This window comes from Sebastes fasciatus, chromosome 20, assembly GCF_043250625.1.
Source record: "Sebastes fasciatus isolate fSebFas1 chromosome 20, fSebFas1.pri, whole genome shotgun sequence".
Taxonomy (NCBI): domain Eukaryota; kingdom Metazoa; phylum Chordata; class Actinopteri; order Perciformes; family Sebastidae; genus Sebastes; species Sebastes fasciatus.
In genome coordinates this window covers 14,591,352-14,613,695 of record NC_133814.1, presented here as the reverse complement: position 1 = coordinate 14,613,695, position 22,344 = coordinate 14,591,352, and the positions used below count along the sequence as shown (strand labels likewise).

Below are 22,344 nucleotides of genomic sequence, written 5' to 3'. Positions count from 1 at the left end.
TTCTATATGGAAAAAGAATAATGTACTCACAGACACACTTGTCATTTCAAATAATTTATTATTTAAGCTGTTGCAATATGAAGTTGTATCTTACCTTTTATATTAACAATAATACATGTGTCCCCTGATGTCAGCAAACCCTGCATTCCCAGATATTTGTTTTACATTTTAATAAATCAGCCCGTGATGACGGAGTCCAAAATTGATCTGTGATTACATTTTGTCACCCATGCGTATAACGGGCCAATGCAAACACTGCACCCAGAGGTAAAAAATAGTTCAAATTGTACAGTAGTAAACATACAAATCAAATGAGCATTCAAACAAGTGTTCAGTACAAGTGATTAATAAATATAGTGTATCAACCTGACTTGTGTTTCAGGGTTTTTATGACTTTTTGATTGACCGTTAGCTAAGCCCCGTCCACCTTAGTTGCTGTTGCTTTGCCCATTATGCTTCCATTATCGCGCGGCACATATGCAGTTTACAATGACAACGGTGGCAGATTTACCACTCAAAATCCTTAGTAATATTCAAACAACGGGTGCTTCATTTCACACAGAGGTAGACAAAAGCAGGTTTTCTCATTTTCTAGCCAGCAACCATCGATTTTGCCAGCTGTATGTTAGCTAGCTAATTAAACTAACGTCAGCTCCATGAGTTGGTTGAAAACTCGGTCTCCAGCAAATTTTCCCAGCTGCTTCTTTTTTAAAATTATGTAAAAGGGGATTTTAAGTATGCACTTCTTGGCTACATACATGATATTGCGCTAAAACACTGAGGCTAAAGCTAATAGCTCTGCGTAAAAAAGTCAGACAGTCCGAAAGTTTCCAGGATGGGCTTCCAAACAGTGTGGAAATACTACACTGTGGATGTGCTTGTCGTGAAGGGGGCTTTTTTTTTTTCATATGACCTGTAACCCCAACTACTGTAGGTCAGTCTTGGCCTTGGAAGTAATTATCAGTTAGCACTATAGGTAGTAAGCTTAGCCAGACATGCTGATATTTGCAGCTTACTTTAGAGCATATAAACGCAGTTTCATCCATTCCTCACACTTCTGCTCTTGTGTTTTTTGGTTTTGGAAAGGTTAAAAAAAAAGACACCAACATCCAAACTCTTTTTGCCAGATGTATCACTCTTAAGGCCCTGACACGCCAAGCGTCCGTAGTTCTAGTTTTTCTGGTTTGTCCCGTTCTGTCGGCTCTAGTCTGTCTGTGTTTGAGGTTTTTCGGGCGATTCAGCATTGTTGAATTGAGAGAAATCACTCTGATTGGCGGTTCAGCTCAAACGAATCAGTGCACGAGAAGAGAAACCGAAGGGAGGAAAGCAAGAGTACAATCAAGAGGAAAAAACACTGAAGGCTCTTCTCATTTTTAATTTTTATCTCATAAAAGTGGTCGGCAAATGCCCGCTTTGTGGCATCTACGTATCATAACAACATTTTGTATATCCTCAGTCCTCGGTCGTCCTGTTTCCCTTATTGAATGACGAATACAGACTACCGCCACCTGCTGGTGTGGAGAGGTTATTTCATCTCACGCAGGCGCATAACGTACGTGCTAACTGGCTGTCGGCCGTGGTCTTTGCGGTGTGTTTGGGTGCAACTTGTCGACCAAAACAAAGGCGACATGAGGCGACATGAGGCGACGAGACAGGCGGCCTTCGTTGCCGCTAGTTCTCTGATGTTGGTGTGTCCCCAGCTTTACAGAGAAGTCCCACTGGAAGCGAACAAATCAAATTTCACCCTCATTTGCTTAAAATTGAAAATGTTCAACTTTCAACCCCTCCCTTTTGTCGAACCGCTGGTCAGTCCCGCAACGCCCGCACCTTGCAAATCGATTCGCTCATGTCCCATAGAAAATGAATGGGGGCAAACTTTTGGAGGCATGTGGGGAAATCCAAAGCTCGACAGACCTGCCATGCCTTACAGTTGCTAAGCTACGATTGGACAATCGCTGCTCGGGGGGGAGGGGTTTAGCAAATGGTCAATTTAGGTCAGTCTTATTTATGACTGCCACTTTGGTGCTTGATTAATTGAAAAAAGTGTAGTTGTTTGAGATAGTAAAGTGTTTGATGCAACTGTATGAACAGAAGTGAAAGAAACAAGCACAAGGGCAGAAGTGTTAGAAGTCAGTGGGGGGCACAGATGGTGATCTATCAAAAATGACTCACAGTATGAGCGGATGGATGGCTTATTGGCGTTGTCCTTCTATTTGTGGCAATGGACAACTTAGTAAAGAGCCCGTTAAGTAAATGTAAAATACTGGCCAAAATCTGCAGAAAAAAAATAAAACTTAGATCACAGTAGTCTTTATTTATACGCAATGCCCATCAAGCCTGATTCAGTTTTCAAAAGTCTTAAAAGGTAGTCTGCAGAAGTCAGCGGTCGGCATTCATTCTGCGCAGTTTGGCGGGCAGGTTGTCCTCTGGCCGACTCCCCATCATGGGGATCTGAACTGGGGTTGGTGTTGTGATGGTGCTAATGGCTGCTGGCAGTCTGTGTTTCTCCAGCTCGCCCTCCTCGACATCTCCATCCAAAGACAGCAGCTGGACCTGCTCCTCCAGCTGTCCTTGCCTCACTACCGGGATGGAGCTGGACCTCAGCCTCTGAATACTAAGCGGAAGGTCTCCTACGCTGGCGGCCTTCCCCCCAGGCAAGGCTGGCCCCGTCTTCAGTCCCCTCCACATGAGCTCCTCCCTGGTGGAGCTCATGCGTTGGAGTTTGCTGGGCCGCCTGGAAGATTGGTCCTCTGCGTGATCTGCATAGTCAGCTGACAGGAGCCTTTCCCTGCGGCCTCCGCGGCCACCGTTACCCAGCTGAGGGGAGGAGGGGGTGGGCGCAACAGAGACAGAGTTGGGCGACGTCAACGAGGACTTCTCCTCCTGCTCTTTGACGCTGTAGGGAGGCGTATTGACCGCAAAGTTGTTGTGGAACTGGGAGTAGTCGACTCTGAAGAAGCCCTCCTCCAGCGACATGACGGGGAGGAAACGATGGCCCCACAAGACTTCATCTTCGGTGTAAGATGTCCTCGCCTGGCATGTCATACCTACGATGGAGAGAAGAGACGTGAAATATTTCAAATACTGACAAGAAAAAGACAAAAAAAGCACTGTAACATTACAAAGAAGATTGTTGAAAGTGGTCTATCAAATAAAAATGGACAGACAGTCAGGCAGGGAACAGAAATGAAATGTGGAGAATTGCTTCAGGGAAAAGACAGACAGAGATATGAAGAATATGACACAGACGGAGAGGAGCTTGTGCCATTGAATAATTAAAGACCCTGAAAATTAAACATTCCGTCATAAATTTTACTTCATGTTACTGAGAAATGCTCTATGCCACAGGGTAAAGGATGATGAAATAATGATTAGGAAATGGGAAGTGTATTCAAAGATGAAAGAGGGGGAAAAAATATATAATAATAAAATAGTAATTAGCTCTAACCAGTGGTTTCCACGATGCCCTCTAGGATGACAACAATCTCAAACTGCTCGTTCTTGAGCGAGCGCTGCGACAGATCAAAGAACGGGCTCTTGGTGTTGATCTCATGGCAGATGGTTAGAGGCGACACCAAGAAGAGCTGGTCCGCCCCCGTCCCAAAACCCACGTCCAGCTCACACTGATCCAGGGGAAGGAACTCACCCTCTGGGGTCTGCCGCGACTGGAAACACAAATGATCAGGACATTTAACGTTTAAATTTTTATTTAAGAGTGATAATTCAGGATCATTTTCAACTTTCTGCTCCACAATGGGGTCAGAGCAAGCAAATAATAACATAATTTAACCACCACTGAACGCTTAATGATGAATTTAAATACCACTGAAATATTTAACTTAAAAAAAAACATATTTCTAAATGTATATGGTTTAAATGATCCTCTTTGAAAATACTAGTAGTTATTTTAAATAAAAAACTTTTGATTTTTGATGAAGTTTGAATTTTTTATATAGAAATCTGGTGTCTGAATTTAAACCGTCCAATTTCAGCAACTTTTTTTTTTTTATTTGGATTTGGGAACACAAAAGAACTGCACCATTTAAAAATGGCATACTGAGAGGGAAATTCAAACAACATAAATTCAGATAGATGATTAAATATTTCAATGCTATAAATTAAATGGTATTTAAAAGAATAGTTTGACATCTTGGGAATTAAGGCTGGGCGATACAGCTAAAATCTTCTATCAGGATATAACTCACTTCATATCTCGATAGCACCGATCCGACTTTTTCAGTCCCGATACCGATAGCGATATCTGGGCTTTGGGTATTGGCCGATACAGAGTACCGATCCGGTACCAGTGTTTCATTAACAAGCTGTATGCCTCACTGTGTGGAAGACATTTTTAGATCGTTTTGATGGTATATATCATCATAATGCCCAGCCCTTTTGGGAAATATGGTTATTCACTGTCTTGTATAGAGAAAAAGACAAAAAGATCAATACCACTCTCTTTAAATCTTCTCATCCAACTCTTGGTAAGAAAGCGAATAAGAGAATTTCCCAAAATGTTGATTCATTAATGTGCTTTTTATGAGACTGTTAGGCATAGCAGGTGTTCCCGATGCACAAGATGAAAAGGAGAGCAAATGGAATCCCTCCAAAATTCAAGGCACGTCTTTGTTGTTGTGCAAAAAGATGACTGTGTGTGCAGTCTGCAAAGCCACATGGCCAGTTTTGTTGGATAATATGTGTGCATGTATTTGTTGCAGGTTTAACCCTGATGGGAATGTAAGTGAAGCTGTGTTAAGGGTTCAGTGAAATTGCTTTTGAGAAGACAATTTTCCTCCGTGATTAGACATAGTTCCACATGAAATAGGATGTTGGGGTTGGAGTTAAAGTGTGGAGGGAGTTAATTTTAGAGCACAAAAGCAGGCGGAAAAAGACTCCAAACTATAGTTGTGGAGGATCGCTTCCATCATCCCCAATAAGAGGGGAAGAAGAGGGGCATGCTTTTGTTCTGAGCCTCAGGCTTTATGTTGATGTTGCTGCAAAATGAAGTCATGTAAATGCACACCTCTGACCTGCTGCTTTTGTTTGCCTGAGCAGACCTGCATGTTTTGTAAAATGGAAATGGGCGGCTGAATCTCCCCAAAAAATCTATGATGACATTTAACAGGATGGAATATTCATTTGCCTCGGAGACTTGGGTTAGTCAACAAAAAAATCTTGGCAGAGACATGGATGGATTTTGATGTAAAAATACACAGAAATGAATATTTTCACATATTTTTGTCATGATAGACAGCAGAACACCCAGGAGAGGGAACAAATCTAAAAAGGTGTTATTAGGACCTTTTGCTCCGTACGCACTTACTGGTAGACATGCTTGGTAAAAGTAAGAATGTGGTCAGTGATCTCTCACATCTCTGTCAGACATCATGAGCATTGGTAACATTTATAGTTCAAGACACTAATCTTTTACTCTCATTGCCAGCACATTAGAGCACTTTAAAACTCTCCGCGGTAGCCTGGCCTCTAAGAAAAGCGTCATTAGATTATGGAAAAGACACTATTGCTCGCTCTTGGGAAACTAAGCTCAATCAAATAAAGTACTCTTTTAGCTGTTAAATTAAAACATGGAATTAGGGAGAAGGCTTTAACTTCTCTATGAGCTTATAAAACCTCTTTTCCTGTCAATTGCAAGCCTCTTACTCCAGCTGATGCGTCAGGAGTGAATGATTTACAAAGGAAAAGATGTTTGTTTCATCCAGAGGGCAAAAAAAAAAAAAAAAACCTGCTCCAACCCATTTGAATTCCACCGTCAACACGAGTCAATAAAAAAGCAAAAGAAATTGCACATTTATAACCTATCCTGTTATGCTCAATTCACATAGCTCTCCCTGCCGCCTCATGTTAACTTGTATGCATGCAGCGAAGCCTCCCTGGCCCTTTGAGCGAGGAGCCACTCGGTCCACAGATGGCAAACAAACTGTCAATTTGTATTCACAGTGATGTTGAGGACAGAAGGGTGTGACATTTCACAAGAAGACGTCTGTGCCCACAGATCCCTGGCTGGGTGAGGGAAAGTGTCACCCATCACGCTGTATCAGTGATGGGTGCTCCCTGAATACGCAGGCAGTCTACTGAATTTAAATCAAAATGAAACTCAGAAAGCCGGAAAGGCGGATGTTTTGCAAAACAGAACAATGTTGAAATGTGTGGACGCCTGGGGAAAAAAATGAAAATGCAGAGAAGAAAAGCTGTACATTTAAAAAAAAAAAAAAAAAAAAAAAGCCACACCACTTGCCTGTCCTGCATGATATATATTATATATTATTTTAATATATTAAATAAATCCATCCATTATCAGTAACAGCTTATCCTATTAAGGGTCGCGGGCCCAATGTCATCGATCCCAGCTGACATTGGGCGAAGGTCGCCAGACTATCACAGGGCTGACACATAGAGACAGACAACCAGTCACGCTCACATTCACACCTACCTTTTTGTAATGAATACGATTATTCATCTAGGCATTTCCCACAGAAAAAGGTTTAGAAGACGCAGCGTGAATGCCAATGCAGGGGTTTTGGATCTGAATCTATGCTTATAGTGTTGAAAAAATAGTTTGTCATTTTGGGAAATATACTTATTTGCTTTCCACCTACCAGCACCTTTAAAGCTCATTAATTAACACGTTTTATCTTGTTTAAAGGAACCGTGTGTAGGATTTAGCGACATCTAGAGGTGAGGTGACCTCCCGCACGCAATGACCCTTTCTGGAGCCAGTTGTTGTAAGAGTAGCGTAGGTCATTTGGAGAATAGCAGAACCAGAGTGTGTGTGTACGTGGGAAGTGAGTGGTGAAGCAAGAGAGAGAGCGGCAGCGAATGTTTGTGAGCGAACAAGTGAGTTTAGCTCTGAGAATATCAATTGAATGTACAGTACAAGTTGCAGTTTGTGCAGAAATAAATGATGCGGATCCTCAAGACCAACAGAAGTTTCCCGTGTCTTGTTTCCCGGCGGCTGAGTGGAGTGACGGGGGTTAACACCGGAGCGAGTAACGTTATTGACTCCGGCCCAAGCAGGAAAAGTTAACACAGTGTTTGGTTTGTCCGTTCTGGGCTATACTGTAGAAACATGGCGGCTGGCTCCGTGAAGAGGACCCACTCCCTATGAGATAAACGGCTCATTCTAAGGTTACAAAAACACAACAATTCTCATTTTCAGGTGATAATACACTAAAGAAAACATACTTATTAATATTATATTCCATTTCTACCAATAGATCACCCTTTTTGTTACACACTGTTGTTTTAATACACACACAAAAATATTTTGCTATCTTCGGACAGTTTTATGAATAGATTTGTGAATTGATACTCCTTTCCGTTTGATATTTTGATATAATTGTACTTTGCATGCAGTTAATTAATCAGCTTCCTGCAGCATCAGGCAAACATGACATTTAAAAACAAGTGTAATACTTTTGCAATTGATTTTTCCATATTGCTGTTGATCTCCGCTTCTGGAAAAAAGCTTCCTCCGTCTCCTATAAGTGGGAGGAGCACATGAAATCATTTTAAAAGCCTGTCAAGACTGTATATTAATTTATTTATTTCATTTAAAAATGTAAATTGTCACTTAGATACTGCAGGCAGGTGTCCCATTTGTCAGCAACGCTCATACAAGTCAGTGAGATTGGAAACCAATTGCCTGGGAAGTCACATTTGAGCCAATTCTAGTCGTGGAAGTGAAGCTGCTGTTTTTTCACATACTGTTTGTAGCCCCTTTGCAACAGAATTATACCTCTGCCAAGGAGGTAGAAACCTGCTCAAAACCAAATGGTTTTAACAAGGTGAAAGCTTTGTGTGTTCTCTTACTGCCGCTAAACAGTTAGTGCCACGAGGGGGAAATTAATGGCCCTTGGAAGAGGACCTGATATAGAGGGAGTGCTTAATTTACCGAGCCACCTGAGATTGAGGTTGAGTGGAAGCAGGCCCTCTCCCTGGTGACTCACTTCCTCCTCAGTGACAGTGTGTGTGCAGGTGTGTGTATGCATAAACACTGACAGTGAAAGTTAGGAAGAAGCGTGTGTGTGTGGACGTTGCTCCTTATAATGCAACTGTGCATTTGTGTGTCCAGCTGGAAGCTTTGAGCTGGACATCAAACGCAACGCTCACAGTTGAGCTGCCATTCCCGATCTTTCGACAGCACCATTAAAGCCAATCCAACTGTCTTTCTCTTTGTGTCTTCTCCTCTCTTTCTCCTCCTCTCTCTCTGCTCGTCCTACAGCGTTACACAGTGGCAGATGTGGCGAGTCGTGTCCGCCTGCCTGTCTAGCTAAACGCCTGTCTATCTGCCACAACTAGCCCTTATCACTTATCTCCTGCTGTGGACCAAGCTACTGAGACGAGCGTCTGTTGACATTGACGAGCACCACCCAGCTGTCCCTCTCTCGCTCTGTTCCTCCGTCTTTTTTGTGTTGTATTTGAGCATTTTTTCCTATCAATGTGTTTCCTCCATGCACTGCTGGCATACCACACACAAACAATGTTCCTTTACATCAAAATCTTATTCTGCCAGAGCTGCAGGGGTCAGCGCACCACTGCATTCTATTGATTTATTAATGAAAGCTGCATTAATATTAATTGAAATTCAAGGACAGTTATCTTTTTGAGTTAATATGCATTATGGATGAAGAGAAATGCACAGTTCTGCCAAGGAATAATGTTTCCGCTCATAATTAAATTTGTTATCCAAGTCACAAATTGCAGTGTGGGCTCTACCAACTCCGTGACTTTTGATACGAAATTTAAGAAGTTTAACTGAAATAAAAATAGCATCTAATGAAATATAACTCAGAAGACCGGGTCTTCTTCGTTCAGTTCTTTTAGTGTGAGTACATCCATGTTAATTTTGTCAATATGTGCCTTTAATTTTTTTAAATAAAATATTTCCTAGTAGGTATCCATTACTAGAAAGTTCTTGCACTCCAAAAGGTCTTCCCACACACTATCACTCATGTTATAGAGTTGTGAAGTGGGAGAAACTATTGTGGGCGCCGCTGGTTCCGGATGTAAAAGTCATTTTTCATTTCTCCCATAGACGTCTTTTTTTATCTTACCAAAGATTAAAAACTGTGTTAGAAAATATATGGTTCGGGTTCTGCACTCCCATGGTGCAGAAACATTGAATAAAGAATAAAAATAATAATGAAGAGAGAATACTGACAACACAATCTGCAGCTTAAATCAATTTACTTTTGGGTTCTGGGTCAATTTTAGATTAGTTCAGCAACTATTGAACTTTACGACTAAGTGTTTTTGAATTTGCTACCGCTCAGATTTGTGCCTCTGACTGGCTTCTTCTCCATTGCAACAGTGGCCGAGGCTCACAGGTATTGTTGTATTTAGACCTGTCCACCATGCCAAACCATAGATAGACTGTATACAATATAAGAAGTGGACGTAGTCACCGTGACGTCACCCATTGGTTTGCGGACTACGGTTTTGAAGCCTCAAGTTCGGCATTTTGGCCGTCTCCATCTTGTTTTTTTGCAACCAGAAGTGAAATGAGAGGGTGGAGCAAAGCACAACTGAACGCTGACTAAGACATGTTAGGCGACCAAAATCTTCCAATGAACTTTCATGAACAGAAAACACCCTGTGAAGGGGTTACATTTCTGAGCTGAAAACACAGTAGTGACCTGTCAATCACAAGGTAGCCACGTCCTAAAGCATACCCTGCTTTATGGTCTATATGACTCTAAATGAGACCATAATTTACTAAATGAACATCATGCTGTATTGAAGAAGACTTGAAACTAGTGATAGAGACCATAAACTCATGTTTACAATGTTTACTGAGGTAATAAATCAAGTGAGAAGTAGGGTCATTTACTCATAGACTTCAATACAATCTGACTTCTTTTTGCAACCAGAGGAGTCGCCCCCTGCTGGCTATTAGAAAGAATGCAAGTTTAAGGCACTTCTGTACTGGCTTCACTTTTCGAAATAATTCAGACTCCATAACATTGAGGAAAGAATATTTCATTAAACTTGGCAATGTCAAGGCTGACACTGTTGTTGATTGCCAATGGAAACATACTGCCAATGTGAGTCTTTAAAGTCTTCTATCACTGCTTCCTGAATCATTATGAAAAAGTGTGAACAAAATAAAGTTGAAAAGAGTTAAAATACTGCACCAAAATATGCTTATGTAAGTTACTTATTACATACACACCATGTATTTTAGGCAGTTTCCCTGGATAGGTTTGCTGCTTTAACAGCAGTAAATAACCTGAGTGCTAATTAAGAATGTGACGAACTTTATCCAGGTATCCAGGTCTCATAAGAATTTACGACCCTGCCTCTCCCTTTAGATAGATTGCAGTTGCCCGTTCACAGTGCGTTTACACAGCTCCGTCATTAGGATTTACTGCAGCATGTCTCATTTCTCCAGTCAGCTTTGTGGGCAACCCATTTGACAGTGACCTTGAGCTGTGCATTACCTGAACACTAGCCATGGCATTGTTTCCACGGTGCAGATATAGTACTATGGGGTGATGTGGAGTAATTTTACTGCACAATAGCCCACTGTATGGTCTGACACCACAATGTCGCAGCTTTATGGGCTCTAAAACATCACTGTCTGTTAACATAAAAGACATATTAGAATACTGCATCTATTCAGCAGCAAGGTGTCCTGCACACTCTTAACGAAAGAAATAGAGGTTTGACCTTAAAGTAAGGTATTAATAGTATCCAAGAAAATCCATGAAACATGTGTATAAAAGTGAGCTTACAAAGCACGTTTTTACCGTTGTCCTCGGGGCATGATTGATGGAACATGAACGTGATGCTTTTTAGCAGCCAATTAGCAAAGTCCCGGATGTCTGACCTTCCGCCAATACACGAATAACTGTGGCTTTAAAAGATGATTTAATGAAAGATCATCGTTTACTGGCAGAAATCCCAGATCAGGATCGTTACATAAATCTAAACCGATCGTTGAAAGAAAGCCAAGGTGTGTTGAACTCAAAAATCTGAAAAACAGATGGGTGAGAAGAACACTTAGACATTCACTTTTGCAGTTATTACATTACTCTCAGGCACGTTCATTTACTTCTTTTTTTTTTCTAAAAGACCTTGGCAGTAAAGGCAAGATTGAGTGAGGTGCAGTGTAGCCAAAGTACAGGTGATGTATCTACTCTGCAACAGTACTGCAGCAGCTTGTTCTGCTTTTTTAATTTTACCTGCTCACACTGGGAGTTTTCCACTTTCCCACTGGGCCTTAAGGTATCAAATAAAGACCATAAATTATACTAACAATTCTTTAATAATAATAAGTCTGTAGTGGCTCCATGTGCCGTAAAAAGAGGTAATTCTACTAAGGCAATATCCACAATATTGGCACACAAGGTCAAACCTCACAGCCTGCCCCATGGGTGAATATCCTGCTGCCTTTACTCTGTTTGAAATAACCATCATAGACGACTATTAAACTCTCTCAATATGACTATTGGTCTCTGTAGAGGGAGAAAAGTTGATGATATAGCATTTGTGCCTCTGTGATGCTGTGTTGATTAACTGCAATTAATTTTATTTTACTTCAGAGGCTGTTAATTAAAGGGGAAATGATAATGAAATGGAATAAAACTCTTTGCAGAGAAAGCTGGAACATTAGCGATAATAAGTTATTGAGTCGTGGCTTTTAATGTGTTAAACTTCTCTTTTTCTCTAATAGATGCTTTTACTCTGATCAAATGAAAAATGACTTAAATGGTATCATAAGCCTGGGAAAATTCTGAGCGCAACTAAAAAAAAACCATTAAGTATAACAACATTAACATACTGGGAGCTTTCTGGTGGCTCTCCCTTGAGGTTCAGAGAGTAAACTGTCACTTGAGATCACCACGCTGCTCCGCGGAGACGACCAAAGCACGACTAACTCTCCCTGTCACAACAAAGCACCGCCGTCCTTTAGATATCTGCTGATGTTTGGACTGGAGAAAAGTAGATTTCCTGTATGAGACATTCCTGCTACAGTGAGAAAACATGCACATAAGACACACAACTGTTAAAAAAAATCAGCTTCTGATCAAAATATATGTGACGTATTATTGTGGTGCAATTTTTTTTTTTTTACAATTTAAAAAAAAAACATTTAACGCCAGAATTGATATATTTGCTTAATTTAAGTGTTTGCCCAGGTAGAAGGAAGTTACCGCTTTTATTGTTGTAGTCAGAGTAACGTGACGCCATATTCGTTCCGTATCCGTCACCAAAACAAAACGCAGCCGGCTGTAGTGAGCCAAAAAGACAAAGCAGAGAACGGCGGAGGGTCCGCGTGGATACCACCTGCACCCTCACATATTAAATCCAGAGTGGTAAACACTACACATACAGTAAAGTATGGAAACACTTTGGCTTTTACACATTGCCAGGGAAAGCAGAGCTAGACATCATGGCTAAAGCTCCATGCTAACTCTGTCATAGAAAGGAAACGTTATCGTAACGCGCGGTCAAGCCAGCCGCCACTCTCATCTCTGTGGTCAAATCGGCCGACGCTACAACTGTAGAGCACCCATATACTGACATTTATGTTAAATACATTCAAACAGCCCTGATGGAGCTGACTATGGATGTTTAAAGAGAACAGAGCTGACGGGAGGGCTAGCGGTGAACTTGGCGAAGTTAGCGGACATATACACGTGTGACTACGTCCGGTTTTCAAAATAAGGTGTTAACAAAAGGAACTGTATATACAAAATACATATATGGAAATAAGATTTATTGGATTATATTCACCAGAAGTGTAAAACATTACATGTCCCTTATATATTAGGAGATACCACTAATTTGTGAGGGAAATGTCTTAATAAATAATGCCCGACAGTGACGGATATATTTGACTTCAGGACATCTCAGACTACATACATCATCAAAAAATCAAACATTATTACTATATAAATTTAGATGTTTTCCAAAGTAAAAGTCCCTAGAAGTGTATGATTCAACTTTTTCCCATGGTCTAGTGTTAACAAAAATCGCAATAAAGCATAATATTGAATCGCAATACTTGTAGAATCGCAATAATACAATTAAATATTGTAATACATATCGAATCGGCACTCAAGTGTCATGATATTATCTAATCGGGGGATCGGTGAATCGTCTCAGCCCGAGTAGACAACAAGTGCTGTCCAGCCATAAATTCTGCAGAAAGCGAAAATATTGTCGAGACCTCAGAAACACATTTGGTGAAAAAACAACCAGGTGTGATTTTAGAAACTGCAGTGATTGACACTGCAGTTTCTTTTAGCTGTGAAGTTGACACACTTTTGTTTTATATCCTAGCAGCAGCTGCCTCAGCTCTTTTCATCCTCCATCAGGATTCCTCCAGCTCTGAAACCAGCATACACTTCATACATCACCGTCCAGTCTCAGTTCTTCGGATGGCATTTTGTTTTAAGGCAAGACTGACCTCAAGAAAACGTCTTTAGCACATTGAGGCCCACTCAGTAAAGGAATTGGTTCAATTGATCTTTCAGTCAATAAGCCCACCTACTGTCCCCCGGGGGCCCATTCATCTCATCTGTGTACAGTCGTACCAGGCACACACCAGAAACACAACACTCCCAGGACAAATCCTGCTACTAGAGTAACGTTAGGGTGACCGGGTGTCCCATTTTACAAGGGACTGTTGTTGTTGTTGTCCCACATATTGAGACGATGTCCCACATTTTCATTGGCTCTAGGACAGAAGCTTTTCTAAAAATCTGGCTTTTATCCAATGACTGTGAAGAAAGCAGAGAAACGCTGTCATCACAGCGGCTGTGTTTGCTGTCAAACTGCACACACAGTGGGTCAAGTGCAGGTTGACCTGTCACCGTCTTTGCTACGCTATGTCCAACGGGGCATAAACTATGCAGATTTAGGCGGAATATTATGGAAACTACCACAAAGAAAAGGAAATGCAACTACAAAGACTACATACAAGTGGGTGAAACTGGTGTAAGGCGATTTCTCAGAGTTTTTTTTATGAAATTTGCCAGTTATTTTTCAATTTCACACAGTGGGGAATACGACATGAAGAGACACAGGACATGTGAGTCTCACAAGAAACGTCAAAAAGAGATGTGTGCCGGTCTATGGATGCTTTCGGGCAAAGCATAGAGATGTCACGAAGTAAAAGGACAGAATAGAAATGTTTATTTTTAAGTTAGATAGACATAATATCAAAATTTTGGACTACATCTCAGCCTTGGTAACGTGTCCCACATTGTCCCACATTGTCCCACACAAACACTCTTTGTCCCACATTTGATTTGTTGCTGCTCATTAAAATAGCCCTAAGAAGCCTCATATTAAAACCAAAGCTTCTGCAAATCACAGAGACCCCTCAGGGAATGCCATCAATTGTGGAGATGAATGGGAAATTCAACGCATGACTTGGAAAGCACTCATAAAACACAATGAGTGTTAAGCAGAGACGTCTCTGGTTAGCTGGCCTTACAGTTGCAAAGCCACTACCGATTTTTTGTTGTTTGTTTTTTTTCTTTCTTTTTCCTGTTTTTTTTTTTTTTTTTTTCTTTTCTCTTTCTGTAGCTAGCTGTGGTTGTCTGTGCAGGGAATTGAATTAAGAGTATTTAAGGAGCAGATTGTAATGTGCATGCTGTAGTTGTCTCTGTGCACTCATTGCTGTCTTAATTTCTGCATCTGTGTTTTAAATTTCTAGATGGTTTTAATGCATGTGCATCATTTTTCTACTGCAGCTAAAATGTAATGCTTCTGTAAAGTGTTTGCTGGTGTTGACTAACATGTTTTTTTTTTTTTTTCCCCTCCTATAGCTGAAAGTGTTTACTGTTGAAATGTGACCAGCTGTGGTTTGTCTGTGCAGGGATGAAGGAACAGTACAAAGCTGTAAATTTCAGCGACAGTATAATAATGTTAATTTTACAGTAACATAAAGGCAACCCTGCTGCCAGTTCTTTACTGTTATTTTACTGGGAAATTCTTAACAGTGTAGTCTCAGCCTTGATGGTGGCATTTCAAGGAGGCTCACTGCAGCAAAAGTGTGCCAATACTTTTATTTATAGTGGACATTTTGCTGCACCTTTTACTGTGTCACCTTACCTTGATGAGTTTGCACCTGATCTGCGCAGACACCATGTGGCTGTTCCTCAGGTTCCCCACCCGGAACATGAGGCACAACTTCCCATCCCTCTGCGAGATCACCGAGTCCTGGCTGAACATCAGCGTCTCTGCGCGCTTGTTCGGCTGCGACATCTTGATGAACATGCAGCCGATGAGGAAAGCGTCCACGATGGAGCCCAGCAGCGACTGGAACAAGAAGAGGACGATGCCCTCGGGACACTTCTCTGTAATGTACCGATAGCCGTATCCGATGGTCGACTCCGTCTCGATGAAGAAGAGAAACGCGGAGGGAAAGTTGTAAACATTGGCGACGCACGGCGTGTAGGACTTGTCGTGTCCGCCGCTTTGTCTCAGGTCGCCGCGGATGAAGGCGATCACCCACCACATCGAAGCCATGACCAGCCACGCCACCGTGTACGTGAGGATGAAGATGAGCAGGTTCCAGCGCCACTTGAGGTCCACCAGCGTGGTGAAGAGGTCGGAGATGTAGCGGCTGGTCTCTCCGCCAAGGTTACCGTGCTGCACGTTGCACCGGCCGTTCTTCTCCACGAACCGCTGCCTCTTCCTCTTCGCAGGTGCAGAAGAGAAAGAAGAAGTCATGCCCTGGTTGGTGTTCACCACCTGGTAGTCCTCGCCAAATTTCCTCCGTAAGGCTGACATTGTATAAACACTTGTGCAGAATCAGGCTCTTTTACACACGTTTGGTACTACCCCCCCACCCTGGCCAAAACCATGCATCAGTGTGCGCCTCGCATCCTCCTGTGAGGTTGGAGATGCGCCTCTCCTCTCCTGTAAAAATTAATCCCTAAGTGAGCAGAGATTCATTCACATGAGTCTGCTGCAACTTTTTTTGTTCAGGTCTCATCCGCGGAGGAAAAAAAACATTTTAAATGCATTCATATAGAGCTCGATTCAAAGGCTGTGTGTCCTCCTCTTTTACGCACGTTTGGTACTATCCCCCCCGCCCCCCACCTGGCCAAAACCATGCGCATCAGTGCGCGGCTCGCATCCTGTGAGGTTGGAGATGCTGTGGGGTGGAGATACGCCTCTCTGTGAGGGTGGAGATGCTGTGAGGTTGGAAATGCGCCTCTCTGTGAGGTGGAGATGCGCCTCTCTGTGAGGTTGGAGATGCGCCTCTCTGTGAGGTTGGAGATGAGGTGGAGATGCGCCTCTCTGTGAGGTTGGAGATGAGCCTCTCTGTGAGGTTGGAGATGAGGTGGAGATGCGCCTCTCTGTGAGGTTGGAGATGGAGGTTGGAGATGAGGTTGGGGATGCGTTTCTCTGTGAGGTTGGAGATGGAGGTTGGAGATGCGCCTCTCTGTGAGGTTGGAGATGCGCCTCTCTGTAAGGTGGAGATGCGCCTCTCTGTGAGGTTGGAGATGCGCCTCTCTGTGAGGTGGAGATGAGGTTGGAGATGCGCCTCTCTGTGAGGTTGGAGATGTGCCTCTCTGTGAGGTTGGAGATGAGCCTCTCTGAGGTTGGAGATGAGGTGGAGATGCGCCTCTCTGTGAGGTTGGAGATGCGCCTCTCTGTGAGGTTGGAGATGGAGGTTGGAGATGAGGTTGGAGATGCGCTTCTCTGTGAGGTTGGAGATGGAGGTTGGAGATGAGGTTGGAGATGCGCTTCTCTGTGAGGTTGGAGATGGAGGTTGGAGATGAGGTTGGAGATGCGCTTCTCTGTGAGGTTGGAGATGATGTTGGAGATGTGCCTCTCTGTGAGGTTGGAGATGCGCCTCTCTGAGGTTGGAGATGCGCCTCTCTGTGAGGTGGAGATGAGGTTGGAGATGTGCCTCTCTGTGAGGTTGGAGATGCGCCTCTCTGTGAGGTTGGAGATGAGGTTGGAGATGCGCCTCTCTATGAGGTTGGAGATGTGCCTCTCTGTGAGGTTGGAGATGCGCCTCTCTGTGTGGTTGGAGATGTGCCTCTCTGTGTGGTTGGAGATGTGCCTCTCTGTGAGGTTGGAGATGAGGTTGAAAATGCGCCTCTCTATGAGGTTGGAGATGTGCCTCTCTGTGAGGTTGGAGATGCGCCTCTCTGTGAGTTGGAGATGCGCCTCCTTCCTCTCTGTGAGGTTGGAGATGCGCCTCTCTCCTCTGTGAGTTTGGAGATGCGCCTCTCTCCTCTCCTCCTGTAAAATTAATCGTTAAGTGAGCAGAGATTTATGCGCAATACATGATTCAGACTTTTTTACGCACAGGAGTCTGCTGCAACTTTTGTGTTCAGGTCTCATCCGTGCAAGAAAAAAAACATTTCAAATGCATTCATAGAGCTCGATTCAAAGGCTGTGTGTCCTTGGTAGGTAGATATCCAGGTGCTGCTTCAATGGACCCTGTGAATGTTGTGAAGAATAATAGCAGGCTATACAGTGCGCGCTTCTGCCTGAGGGAACACGCTCTTGTAGGAGTGACTTCAAATTAAAGATTGTGGACGAATTGCAGCTCGGGTGGTTAATCCCTCTTCCACAGTGGAGGGAGGGTACAGAGAGGGAAATTATTTTTTTGTTTTGGCCTGTAGCCAATCAGGTAAAAATCATCAGAGCGAGTAAACAGTGTATTACCATGAAATCAACCTTGGGCAGCCTTTTAGCCTTTATTTTTACTTTTAAATTTGTTTCCTGTTGTCTAATTATCTCAATCTTGAGGAAAACATTGTTCTATATAAAACTGGTTATTCTAAGCAGTGTGGTTGGATTGGTGGCCATGTGGTTCCCCCTAGTGGTACTGCAGTGGAGGTAAACCTGAGGTTGTTAGATATGAACTGCATTATACACTATAGAACAGAGGAGGAAGAAGTACTCAGATATTTTACTTAAACCTGCAGTAGGCAGAATGTTTTTGGCATCATTGGGCTAAAAATTCCACAATAGCCTTTTAGCATAATTCATTGTTCTGAGAGATAACTAAACTTCTGCTCCTCCTCATGGCTCTGTTTTCAGGCTTTAAAAAACAGTCCACAGTTTTTTATTTATTTACTTATATATTATTTTATTTATTCTTCTTTATTTTTCCACATTTATTTATTTACTTATATATTATTTTATTTATTCCTCATTATATTTCCACATTTATTTACTTATATATTATTTTATTTATTCCTTTTTATATGTCAACAGTTTTTTATTTATTTACTTATATATAATTTTATTTATTCTTCTTTATTTTTCCACATTTATTTATTTACTTATATATTATTTTATTTATTCCTCATATTTTTGCATTTATTAATTTACTTATATATTATTTTATTTATTCCTCTTTACATTTCCACATTAATTTATTTATTTACTTATATATTCTTTTATTTATTCCTCTTTATATTTCCACATTTATTTTTTACTTATATAGTCTTTTATTTATTCCTCTTTATATTTCCACGTTTATTTTCTTATTCTTTCAGATTTATTCTTTATTATTGCACTCTTATGACTCCACAGGCAATGGCACTAGTCCCAATATGATATAATATCAAGTTTGAATACATGGAAAATTTGGAAACATTGTGATTTCCTCTGTAGTTGTTTCATCATTGTCAATTTATCATCTCACACTCCTACAACAGCCCTCTAACCTTGCTGTTTTAATTAATTGGAAATAAAGGCTGATAGGGAAAACAGAACGACGGAGACACATCCAGTTGGACGTAGTCCCAGGCCTACAGGAAATGAGTTGTTCAGTTTTAGGAGTGTGTACACAATAAATGGCAATGAAAACAAAATGGAAAAACACTTTAACAGGCTGGAGTTTTTTGGATTTGGACATAATGACGGGGATTTTTGTATGAAGGTACAGAGGACATGGGATGTTGGAATTGGACTGTGGCCAAATTAACCTTCAGTGGTCAAGTGTTTTTTTTAATTTTTAACAGAAATATGCTATGATTCATGTAAAAAAACATACTGTTTTGTTTGACCTGACAGGTCTGTGTACGATCTGTAACATAATTCAAACAGGGGCGTGATCTGATGAGTCAACTCAAACGTAATGTGCCACAGTCACATTCAACTGTTATCTTATTATTTTATTTTGTTGCTATAAGCTCCTCTGAAGCACATGCCCTGAACTCATGACTGAAAAGACATAAATCTGATAACAGGCAATTACAAATTGATAATGAAAACCACATGTTTATTCAGTGAATTATTAAAGATGAGGTGTTTTTTGCTCTTATCTCTTGGCAGAAAAACCCTGAAGTGTGCGATATAAACTGCAGAAAAAACAGTATTTTTTTCTAATACTTGCTGATATTAAATATCAAATGAAAATGCATCAGCAGAGAAAGGAAAGCTCTCAAGGGTTATTATGTAAACAATCGAAATAACCAGTTCTACCGAACCACAAACATGAGAGTGTCCTTTCCTTTCAACATTTGAAAGGAAAGGACACTCTCATCATGTGAATCCATCAAACACCAACAGAATATTTTCTATTCAATCAAAGGACCATAGTAAGAGGGCAAAAATTGGGCCATGATTGACCCCCACGGTAATTTAGGTAATAAGTTCAGTGTGAAGACAATATCTTCACAGAGTCCACCATGTTGCTCCACCATGATTCTACAGTAGCCTAAAGCCCAATCCCAATATTCCCCTAAAGCCTTAAACCCTGAACCCTCAGGGCTTAAGCACCAATACTGACTTTATTAAGTTAATAAGGCAACTGCTAAATGTGACCAATCCACATACAGTTTCTTCATCCAAGTCATTATACAATTCAGTGTTTCCACTACTAAACTATTCAGTCATGGCAGGCCACTAACTCTAAATTTAGGGCCACAAGCCCTGGCGTCATGTTACCTGAGCTGATAAAAATGATCTTAATGAGTGAAAGCACTGGTATACCTTTATACCTTGAGTTCAGATATCTGGAGTGAAAAGTTGGATTGATCCATAATTTTGTTTATGCGAAGCACATCTGTGCAAGCCTCAGTAGGATCTGAGTTGAGCATATTTGTGCTGCCCCTTTGAGAAAAGCCTATATCATGCAATCATGCATGCAGAATACAGCCTAAATTATCACCACGGTTTACTCAATCCCTGTATGATACACTCTGAACTGAACATCTAACCTCCTCTGGAGCAGGTTCTGTTCCAGATAAGAGATCAACTCGTATAAAAGCACTGCCTTCTGACCAATCAAAGCTCGGTGCACGGATCATATGATAATATTACGCAAAGATGCCGCTATCTTAGCCAGGACACTCATGAAAATGCGATTTTCAATATGTTGCCCATTCCTGATTGTTTCTATGGTACGACGTTACGACAGAGTATTACGGCCACATTGAAGAAAAACAATAAATCTGAGATTTTGAGAATAAAGTCATAACATTACAAGACTAAAGTCAGAAGTTCACAAGAAAAAAGTTGTAATTTTACGTGTTATTTTCTTTTTTTCTTGTAAAGTTATGACTTTTTTTTCTCGTAAAGTTATGACTTTATTCTTGTAATATTATGACTTTTCTCGTAATTTTACGACTTTTTTTTCTCGTAAAGTTATGACTTTATTCTCGTAATCTGTTGACTTTTTTCTTGTAATATTACGACTTTTTTTCTCGTAAAGTTATGACTTTTCTCGTAATATTCTGACTTTTTTCTCGTAAAGTGATGACTTTTTTTTCTCAGAGATATGACTTTTTTCTCGTAATAATACGACTTCTTTTCTCGTAAAGTTATGACTTTATTCTCGTAATGACTTTTTTCTCGTAAAGTGATGACTTTATTCTCGTAATATTACAACTTTTTTTTCTCATAAAGTTATGACTTTTTTCTCGTAATATTATGACTTTTTTCTCGTAAAGTTATGACTTTATTCTCGTTATATTACGACTTTTTTTTCTCGTCAAGATATGACTTTATTCTCGTAATAATACAACTTTTTTCTCGTTAAGTTATGACTATATGACTACATTACAGTTATGACAGATTTTTTTCTCCTTTTTTTTGCCTAAAATGGCTCTTTTGATAGTAAAGTTTGCTGACCCCTGAGTTATACAGTATTCAACCAGTATTGCCCAGCAATGCAAATCATTTTTTTCTGGTTAATACAACAGGCCCTAATATGATTAAAGCAGCAGTAGGCGAGACGCCGATCAAAAGGTCAAACTAGGCAGCGCTGATCAAATATTAATCAATATTCTGTTACTGTAATGCCTATTTCCCACCTTGTGGTCGTTGTTTTCAGAAACATCTTGTCGTGTACTGTTTAGCTGTAAAATGAGAAAGTTTGTGACCCGGCAGCCATGTTGAGATCAGTTGAGGAAATACCAAGCACCGCTCACCAGCCGTAGCAAACTTTCTCATTTTATAGCTAAACGGTACAGTACAAGATGTTTCTGAAAACATTTGAGGCGAGAAATAGACATTACAGTAACAGTACATCAGCTGCCTCCGTTGAATGAACAGCCAATAGGAACGCTCTCTCTGAAATGACCTGTGATTGGCCAAAGTCTTCCGTCACAGATTTTTTAAAGTCTGAAAACAGAGCCAACCCAACCCTAATTACAATATGCTGAAAGGTTATTATGGAATTTTAGCCCAATGATGCTAAAAACATTCTGCCTACCCTCGCTTTAAATAAATTGCCAACATACAATACCCGGTATCATAATTTAGCGCTGGGGAATCTGTGCTTTTGGGACAAAAATCACACACCGTGTACCTTTTTTGTAACAAAAAGTTTTTATTGGCTTCTCTAAACCGTTCATCATCTCAATAACAGGTACAGCCTGGGAAATCATATCACAAGGGGTCTAGAACAAATAAGACAAAGGGATGGGGAGGCCTCTGCTACAAAATTTGGTATTGAGGTGACAGTCAGAAAAAAAAGCCATACAAAAATGTCTTTATCATGCATACTGGAGAAAAACTCAAAAGAAATTGAGAACACACATTTTTAGTGTTTTTGTACATTTTTGTAAACAATATCCTTCTAGAGATCATATCAAAACACATTATGGCAAGTAACAAAAATAAGGGATATAACATGAGAAAAATGAATGTTCTATGAGGCATCTAGAATGCAACACTGCTTGGCGTGGATGTTTTTTACAGAAAAAAAAAAAAAATACATTTGCATTTTGACGAGTCATTTGCTCTATAATTGTAAACACAGGCAGTGTTAAATGATTATACAATATGTCGAACCTATACTACAAATATTTCCACTACATACATGAAACGCGTGTCCCTGCTTTCTTACGCTTTAGTGATATGAGGTATATTTAGGTCAATCTTATTGTC

General features: G+C 40.8%; 1 protein-coding gene across 1 annotated transcript; it reads right to left on the bottom strand.

The window, feature by feature from the left end:
* Positions 1–1,887: 1,887 nt before the first annotated feature.
* LOC141758208 (G protein-activated inward rectifier potassium channel 1-like) lies at positions 1,888–16,244 on the bottom strand. Its single transcript, XM_074619382.1, has 3 exons — positions 15,088–16,244; positions 3,449–3,665; positions 1,888–3,047 (listed from the first exon to the last, which is right to left on the bottom strand). Exons 1-3 carry the CDS (start codon positions 15,766–15,768, stop codon positions 2,380–2,382), a joined length of 1,566 nt encoding a protein of 521 aa, XP_074475483.1. The 5' UTR covers positions 15,769–16,244; the 3' UTR covers positions 1,888–2,379.
* Positions 16,245–22,344: the final 6,100 nt, after the last annotated feature.